Below are 10,000 nucleotides of genomic sequence, written 5' to 3' on the forward strand. Positions count from 1 at the left end.
AGGGGAGATGAGAGAGATGGGGAAAGAAAAGACATGCATTCATGCAGAAAACACATCTGTGCAGAGGCTACATACACTCAGGTCTTCGTGCAGTACACACCAGATCAAAGACACATAGCCATTCGAATGAAATATCAACAGTCTGGAGAATTCCTAAGGTATCCATGGCAATTCTAGTCTCCTCATAGCCTCGGTCAGCATCTTTAACCTCGAACCCCACCTTTAACACCTTCAAATATCAATTACAATGGGATAAATATCACAACAGGCATAAGAATCAGTATGCACATGATGTTGTACTTGCTGGTGAACTCAAGTGAATGGTGAATGCGCTGGTGAATAAGAACATAACTAGATGGTTCAGACTAAGGCACATTAGTTTAAAATGGTTATAATCGAGCAGAAATTCATGATGTCTGCAGGTAGGGTTCAGCAGTAAGAGAGGTCAAGAGTGGAAACTGCCCCAGCAGATAAAGCATGTTTTCATTTCCTGGACAGCTCATTACAAGCTCATTAAAGCTCATCACTCCAGTATATTTTTATTATATTTGACTATATACGGTTTGTGTCTATGAGGAGCAGTATATTCTATGAGAACCAATAAAGCAACTGATGAAAAAGTAAGAAGAGAAGAGAAGAGAATAGAAGAGTGGATGGTGTTTTAAACATATTTCTTTGATAGCAGCAGTAAATCCAAATATTGTGTGTATGAGAGAGAGAGAGTTAACCCGTGGAAGACAGACAGAGTGCGAGACCAGCAGGATCCTCTTTCCTAGAAGCATTTGCAATCCCACTGAAGCAACATCCTTCCTCCACAACCCTGTCAGTCAAACTCTGGGAAAACAGCATAGTCCTCGTATAATTTATTTATTGTTCTCCGCGCTCTTAAAGGAGAGTGTCGTCAAAATATACGACTGCTTTAACAACCGCAACCATTTTGGACAGAGGACCATTGTTTGATTACTGTACCATACTGTACAAACGCAAAACGGCTACATATTGACATTGGTATATCAGAACATCAGAAATAATGAGGCAGAGGAAGCCCTAAATCAAAACTTATAAAATGATTTAAAGCTTTAACACATTTGCATTGACCCACCTTTTGTTTGGATACACCATATTGGTTAACCATATTGGTTAGCCACAAGCTGAGACTGCTGTTTTTTTTATTTATCTAAGGCAACAGTGCTTACAGGCCAACATCATGAGCAAACATTTTAAAAACATACAATCAGCATGAAACACACACCAAAAAGAACTCATAGAGATAGATCCTACTCTGCAAATGAAGTGAGGTTCTAGTCAAAGCACATATGGCCATGGGGATTCACAAACATGGGCCACGGTAATGTAAACACTCTCTCTCTCTCTCTCTCGCTGTCTGTTCATTCATAACGGCTTGGTTTGTGTGTCTCCCATTACTGGGAGTCCATGTCATCCTTGCCCTGATCAAACACAATAATTGTGGGGACGTTTCAGTGCAGATTTCAAATTGCGGCGGCGATTGTTTGTTGGCAGCCATTACATTGTCGACGAATGTTCAATGTCAGAGCTCTTTGATAATTTCATTAGTACAGGACACCAGGGACTAACTCTCTGTGGTTTTACACAACACTGTCTCTTAATGGGGGGGATCTCATTACACAAGTTTCCATTCATGATTATTCCAGGCCTGATGGTGTTCCCTGTCCAATTTTAATTTTTTTTTTTTTTTGTCAGGAAAATGTCTTTATATAAAAGGCTTCTTCAGGCGAATATTATAAACTGCATCGCAAGCAGTGAACTATACATCTCAATCAATTTTGATCACATTGTTTTTCCGGAGTGGTTAGGTTAATGTTGTGGAGGAGTGAGTGAGTGAGTGAGTGGAGGGTCATAACAATAATACTACAAGATGGCTGACATCAGGCTTGAAGCTTAATCAACAAATCCAATGTGGCTTCAGAGGAGAATGCGACCAAATGGATGAGCTAATGCATTTAGATTTGATTTTACTCACCTCATTATTTATCAGTGTCTGTTTGGCCCATCCACTTAGGAAGTTTACTTACTTAAGCTCTAGAACAGATGGCTAACCATTAGAGTTTGCGATACACTTACTCTTAATGACTGACACGATGACCTATGGTGAGGGTAAACGATAAGTGCATTAAAGGTGCAGTCTTTGATTTGGTATTGGTTTCGAAAAAGGTTGCTGATAATTGTGCTCAACAGCCAATCAGATTACACCCCTCTGTCCCATACTCCTGAAGCACCATGTTATTTGGCTGGAATTGTTTAAAGCCGCAATAGTGCCCAGTTGGCACTGATAGAAGCTTGCCAACACACTAACTTAAGTATTTTGGCAGAATAGCTGGCAATGTCATGCTGCGAAAGCTTTTCGTCAATTTTTGCAGACTGTACCAGGCCGGAACACAGAACTACGTAGTGCATATCCTGGATGGCTAGTGGGAAAGACACAGGTGTTTATCAGTCTTTCACGTGGCCATATGCTACCAAAATGAATTTGAGGATGGTACCAAACCTAGTTACTCGCTAAAAAACCATACCTCAAAATGTGTAACATTGTTGCATAGTGTTAGTTTAAGGCTCGCTCCGAGCCACTGTGTTTGTTTCTCATTAACAGAGCCAGGACTGTGTTCAAACACCGGATTTGTTTTAGTGCGAATACTGAACGAACAGTGCGAGGACTGTGAGGAGCAATTCTTTGACTTTGACAGCCCCTTAAAGGCTGCAAATAAAAAGTTCTCTCTCTCTCTATCTCCCTCTCCATCTTTAACCGATAGGAGGGTTACTTTTTGAATGTATTCCATTACAACTACAATTTGAAGGTGTCCAAAATAGAATTCAAATGTAATTTGTAAAGTATTCCATTAGATTACTCAAGATGAGTAACATATTCTAAATACTTTACAACGGATTACATCAGTGTTGCCTTACATTCTCTTAGCTGTGGATGAAACAGTTCCATCAGATGTTGAGGTTAAGGCCCACCACCAACACAAGCACCAGGACCACCGCCATCAACTCATGACCCCCCTTGCAGTAAGGATAGACAGATTGATAGATAGCTAATATTACTACTACCACAACTAGTATTAGCCAACTATAACAGCCTTATGTGCCTACAACATGATAAACTGATTTTACATTCCCACCACAACCTTGAGAGGTTTTTATTTAGGCCATTATAACCCTACAGAGAAATAGAAAAGGAAGCACCTGAGAGATGCACCTGAACTTCAACAGCTTTCGCACAACATAGGCTGACCTCTAGCCTAACACATCAGACTATTTTAAACAACATGGTTTGGCAGGAAATAATGCAGTGCAATAAAGACGTTAATGACGTCATTCTAATGTGATAGGTGCGCCTGCTTTCTGGCAATTGATAAACGGAAAACATTGTGGCATGGACCCTCAAAGCGTATTTTATAAGACAAGCCTATTTCTGTATTTTGAAATATGGTGTGAAATAATATGACGTTTAAGCCAGTTTCTCACAGTCGGTTAAATTGTTCATCAGTACTCTAGTTTTATAGCCAATTCATTCGTTGTCTCTGCATGTTTTCATTCAATTTCAAATGTTTCATTGCTTCGTTGTTCAGCCTGGTTTACCAAATGGTACACACACTCACTGGCTTTGGAAGGAAGCAATCACTGGAAATAAAATGACATCTAATATAGGATGGGTCGTCATTTTCAGTGAACGGGCGATGTTCTTTTCCTCTGGTTCTTCCGTTTAATTTGTATCGTCCGCCGTTTCCTTAAAAAGGCATTCAGACTTTCTTGTTTTGAACACGCCACGACAGATAACTCAGGTAGCAGGAATAAAATGTTATGAAGCAAGAAGTTCAGCCAAGGGTGCGGGGCCCGCCCGAGAGAAGACCGACAGAAACACCGAGCACCGACTGTGACATTGGCAGGGCTCTGCGGACCAGCAGTTTCCTCGTCGCGGTTTGAGACACTGGTTTAAGGGAAACGTCGGTCTGTGGAAATATTTGAATTTGAGAGCGAACCTACACTTGACGATTTAAAAAGTAATCCATTCCGAGTGATCAATATAACTGTTGTTGACTCATTACCACCCATTTAAATTATAACTATCTTGAAACAGTTACTAATATTTTATATTCTGAATAGGGTACGCGTTACATGTATTCCGCTACTCCCCAACATTAAACACACACGTAGGCTACTAGCCTACAGCCAGAACTTGACTGCGGCTCTCCGCGTATCTGCACAGTGCATGACACGAGTATTCAGGGATTATCTCCCATTCATGTCCAGCTCGTCTCATCCAAGTTGCGCTCATCAAACCACTATCGTCGTTGTGTGCTCTTCGTTGCCCATTTCTCCTTCTCTTCTCCCCCTGGAATGTATATAGGACTACTTGCATGATCATAACGGTATACCTGTAGAATGACCATACTCGTATCATAATGGCATTGTAGTGTTGCTATGTTATTACTGAGAAGAGGATGTGTATTCTCTCTCTCTCTCTCTCTCTCTCTCTCTCTCTCCGCACCAAGACCGCGCCAGGTTTGCCCTTGGGCCCATATCGTACACAGCTGTGACCAACGCAGCAGAAATGGCCTATTCATTTGGCCAATTTCAACTCAATTACCACCGAGCCGGTTTCATCACCACATGTCTGTTCAGTATTCCTGTGCCGTCTGCCCCTGCGGCTGGTGATGTGCAGAGCCACCACCTTCACCTGACCGTCAGTGCAAGCCGTTGGCTAAGCAAACCTTTCTCAAATGCCGTATGGAACTGTTTTTCTGGGGGATCGACGCGATTTATTTTCTCATAAGACTACAGCACACAAACCCACCGCTCCGTTTACTTGCGTAAAGACGCATTCATTGAGCAAGCACGAGGTCCAACGTTGCCTGGTATATCGCGTGCACCACAAGGTTCTTCAAAATGTATGAAATCATTTGAAAATAGTCTGAAGTTATGCAAACGACCTTGACCGTTTCCATGATTAATTAGATTACAAGCATTTCATTACTTCTCTCATTCCCAGCGGTGTCTAAAAAGTGACGAGGCTTGCTAGGTGAAAATATGCTCTCCTAAACATTTATCGTCCGTCTCATATGAGTGCACCTTGCCTGATTCTATTCGGCTCTAGCCCAGCTGTGAACTGTAAGCCAGTTCCAAACGAATGCTGTTCCAGAATGTGTAAATCACCTTCAGTCAGCGTGCATAGATCACGAACAGCCCACAGCATTAAGGATTAAAGCGACGCTGGAACCGGTTTATAGACGCTGGAAACGACTCCAAATAGTTGAAAAACTCTTAATCTACTCACCTGCGGAGTCAACCCACATTATCCCCATTCGACGAAGCTGTTTTGCAGTCCAAGATTCACTGAGCACATTGGTGGAGGTGCAGCATTTTACCACAGGAAGGAGCTGTTGTGCTCACCTCCATGTACAAGACACGTTTAGACGTTAATTGTGAAAATAAAATAGAACATGAGAGGTGCCTGGTACAACCACGTATTTAGTCACGCACACCGTTTGATAAGTTGATTGATATGGTGCTTTGTCATTTAGTTCTGCGTACGTCCCTACGTTTCCAAATGCGTGACTTCCATAATGGAATGTTGTAGCGCTTATTAACTGATAACAATCTTCACTAGACATAAATAGAAAAGAGCGTTTGCGCCTTTAGTCAGCACAGATATAGCACGGCTAAATTGTCCGCAGCCAGATGAAATACAATGAAAGTCTATCTAAATTCCTGCGCAGGCTACTCATTCAGAAGTACGACCTTCAAAGTTTTTGACTGGACTACTTCGCTGATCTATGACACAGAGAGAATGTTGTCAGGGAGTCCACATAATAACGAGTGTGTGCATGTGCGTGCAGATGGGCACAGCTTAAAACTGAATAGAATCGGCAGGTGTTTCAAACAAACTGCCACGTGGGCATGTGGTTACTCAAAGCAACACATGAAAGAATTTCATATTATAGGATATAGGTTTTTTTTCTTCTTTCTGTCGGTATGTATACCTACGTGATTAGCTGTGGCTTGTGTGCGTAAACAAATGGATGACGTCGCAGGAGCTCATTTAAGCTCCTGGCAGACATTAAATTATGTTGAATCGAAACTGAATTAAACGAGCTTGTGTTGAACAGGGGTCCCTGCCATCCTTAAACTCCTATCACAAGCACTTCTATCGAGGGACATAGATAAACAACCTCTGCTAGAAGACGAGCTCAGGGACTCACCAAACCCCCACCATCGGCTCTCTCGCGTCCACTGTTCGAAACAGCGAGGTAAGAACATACCCGCCTTAGCATACAGTATCCATTTCAAATGAAGGTAATCTTCCCAGTTTCAACACATACACGTACACAAATATAGCTGCTCAGATGCTATTTGTGGATGGAAGACCTTCAAACACCTAAATGCAGCACCAATGGAATAATACAATCTATTCTATGGCTTTAATGACACCCTAGTGAGATAATAACCCGAAAAGCCCCCAAAAGGACCCAGCCTTGATCTTTTAAGTAGGCGAATCAAGGCTGTGAAGCTTTAATTACATGACTTGTCTCTCTGGGACAGTAGTGCTGACTCCTGTCTCCCCCGGTTACCCAGCCAAATAGACACTCAAACACAGACACCGCAGAGGTAGACGGGGGGGCAGCTCGATAAACAGAGATAAAGTTTGGAGACGAAGTTTACTCGTTGCCACCTCAGCATCTATCCCATAATATACCTTATCCCCCCCTTTGCATGTTGCCGTGGCCCTAGGCACCCACAAACACATGTCCCGGGCAGAGAGGCAGATGCACCGCCTAATCCTGCTGATAAATCTGCTCTTGGCTCCCACTGCGGCGCGCCGAAACCTGGAGCCTGTTGGCTTTTGTTCCGCACCTCCCGGGGCGAGCGCACAAGATGGTGGCTGGGGGAAGGGAGCTGGCTAGGTGCAGGTCCAGGCCAGGGCAGGCAGAGAGAGAGAGAGAGAGAGAGGGAGAGAGGGAGAGGGAGAGAGAGAGAGACAGAGAGAGAGAGAGGGAGAGGCAGAGAGAGAGGGTGAGAGAGAGAGAGGGAGAGAGAGAGAGCAAGAGAGGGAGAGAAAGAGAGAGACAGAGAGAGAGACAGAGAGAGAGACACAGAGCGAGAGGGAGAGAGAGAGAGAGAGAGAGAGACAGAGAGAGAGAGAGGGAGAGAGAGAGGAAGAGAGAGAGAGAGAGACAGAGAGAGAGACACAGAGCGAGAGGGAGAGAGAGAGAGGGAGAGAGAGAGAGAGAGAGAGAGAGAGAGCGAGAGATAGAGAGAGAGAGAGAGAGCGAGAGAGAGAGAGGGAGAGAGGGGGAGAGAGAGCGAGAGAGAGAGAGAGAGGGAGAGAGAGCGAGAGAGAGAGAGAGAGACAGAGAGAGAGAGAGGGAGAGAGAGAGAGAGAGCAAGAGAGGGAGAGAGAGAGCAAGAGAGGGAGAGAGAGAGAGAGAGGGAGAGAGAGAGACAGAGAGAGAGAGACACAGAGCGAGAGAGAGAGAGAGAGAGAGAGGGAGAGAGAGAGATAGAGAGAGAGAGACAGAGAGAGAGAGACACAGAGCGAGAGAGAGAGAGAGAGAGAGGGAGAGAGAGAGACAGAGAGAGAGACACAGAGCGAGCGAGAGAGAGAGAGGGAGAGAGCGAGAGAGAGAGAGAGATAGAGAGAGAGAGAGAGAGAGAGAGAGAGGAGGGGCTGGGGTTACAGGCACAGGTTTACCTCCGCATAGGGGGGTCAAGGGGGAAATTTAGGCTTCCAGAGACCAAAGCACGATATGCTGTAAGAGTAGCTGGCCTCGTGTCGCCCTGCAGAGGAGAGGGGCCCGGGGCGATGGAGGAGGTAACCGAGGAGGAACAGGAGAAAACCAATGCAGCTCAGCACCCCCACCCCCCCACTTCCCTCATCACACACACACTCCCCCCCCCCCCCCATTTCGCCCCTTATCTCCCTCTGCAGCACTGCGCCACATCCAGCAAGATGGCCCCTGGAGCTAGCTGCCTGGCTGCCTTCTGCCTCCACTGGGCCCCTCCAGCTCCGTGAGCAGCTGAGGGCTCAGACACATCCCGTGCACAGACTGCTCTCCATATGCAGTCCACGCGGTGTGGTGCGGCCCAGGGAGGAAGAGGAAGAGGAGGATGAGGAGGAGGAGGCTGATCCTGCTCTGCCACCATTGTTTTTGCAGGAGCAGCAGCGTGGCTGTTCCCTTATAGCCACACAGTGGGCAGATGCGCAGACATAAGCTCCTGCATCTGATTCCACTCACTGAGAGATTATGGCATAAAGGAATGTAAACAATATTTATCTCTTTAATCACAGGGAGAAAAAAAATGACGCCTGTCTATAGGATTATGTCAATGCTGTACGTACGGATTTATTTAAATCACTTATTTTAGTTAGTTATTAGTCAATTACATTCATGCACTTTTCCTATGACATACGGGGGCCATGTGACAATAGCAGAGCAGAACACTGTGTGTGTGTGTTGTGTTGTGTTGACACAGGCAGGAAAGGCAGAAGGTACGGTGAATGCTCGTAGCGTTTTGAGGTCAGTCATCATGCACTGACAAAGGGCCATGATCTATGTGTGCTGGACGCGGGCGCAGGGACAAGGGGAAGGGGAACGGGTCGGACGGGGCGCAGCCTTCTCAAATGACAGGCAGCCATTATGAGGCGCACACACACACACACACACAGCGCCAGGACCCTCACTGCACCGCATACAGGTACCCACACACAGGCGCAGGTGTGGATATCTGCCCAATCTTTTAGCTATGCGACTGTGTACATAGAGGAATGCATCTGAAAACAATGTTTACTGCCTAAATGAAGCCTGAATCATCCTGCTTATATACATATATGTCTCTCTGTGCGCGTGTGTGTTTATGTGTTTGTGTGTGTAATACAAAAATGTAGCTACTGGAGAAAAGCAGATATAAAAGTCTGCTTTTATCAGCATTTATCCACCTTCTTTTGTCAGATGTTATGCCGGATGAACAGGTAGCCATTGTCTCTACAGGGCCGACTCTCTCTGCTGCCGCTGCATTCTCCATGCGTAACGCTCCGCTCATTCCGCTCCTCCTCGTACCTTTTTTTTTTTTTTTTCTCCCTGCCTTGTTTGCCATTCTCAAGTTCCCATCTTTTTTCACCATTTTTTCCCCCTTTGTTGCAAATGATCCCAGGCTGGCCGAGGGCCAGTCAGTCAGGGGCTGGTAAGACTATCCACTGGTAATCTGTTTGAATGTTACTGGCTGCAGGGTGTGCTGGCGACTCAGTGATGGATGGATTGTTCGACGGCACGAAGCAAACTGTTGTGTTGTGGCTGTGAAAGGAGACCAGTGATCCACTGCTCAGAGAGAGAGGGGTGGGGGGGGGGGGGGTGGGGGGGATTAAACCAGCATTGCTGGTGATCTAATGCTTTTTTTTCTGTTTGTTCCCTCTCTTTCTCTCTTCTCCTGTCTCTCTCTCTGCATCCACAGTGCAATCCAGAACAACAAATAAGCCAGCAGCCCTGTCAGAGCACATCCCTGTCTACTCAGAGAGTCCTGGATCCTGCCAGGACAAACGTTTTTTTTTTTCTCAGACACAGCCATAGCCCCTTTGAAAAACACTGATGAAAGCAGGGGACACTCTTTTTTTTTTTCACTTTTGATTAGCCCAGTGGAACGCAGCCATCCATCTACTCCTCCTCCTCCTCCTCCTCCTCCTCCCTCCTTCTCTTTGCCTCCACCCGGCCCCTGTTCCTTCCCCCTGCAGCCTTATTCCCATCCAACTTCTCTCTCTCTCTCTCTCTCTCTCTCTCTCTCGCTCTCATCTTCTCCCTCATCTCTCTCTTTCATTGTGTCCACCCTTCCCCCACCCATTCCTCTACCTGAGTGTTTAAAGTAAGGGGAGCACACACCCAGGCAGAACAATGGCCGTCTTTGCTTCCCCCAGACGCCTGCTGAAAGGCCTCCGCCCTCAGGTATGAAACATTATCAGTCACCGCAA

The 10,000-nt window shown here is 45.6% G+C and overlaps 1 protein-coding gene across 1 annotated transcript in view; it reads right to left on the minus strand.

The window, feature by feature from the left end:
- The window catches only part of znf385a (zinc finger protein 385A), a 44,486-nt gene extending 37,558 nt beyond the window's left edge, over positions 1 to 6,928 (minus strand). The window contains exon 1 of the mRNA XM_042707580.1: positions 5,318 to 6,928. Coding sequence (XP_042563514.1) covers positions 5,318 to 5,345 — 28 coding nt within the window. The 5' untranslated portion in view covers positions 5,346 to 6,928. The remainder of the gene's footprint in view (positions 1 to 5,317) is intronic.
- Between the last annotated feature and the right edge of the window lie 3,072 nt (positions 6,929 to 10,000).

Source organism: Clupea harengus, chromosome 4 (genome assembly GCF_900700415.2).
Source record: "Clupea harengus chromosome 4, Ch_v2.0.2, whole genome shotgun sequence".
NCBI lineage: Eukaryota > Metazoa > Chordata > Actinopteri > Clupeiformes > Clupeidae > Clupea > Clupea harengus.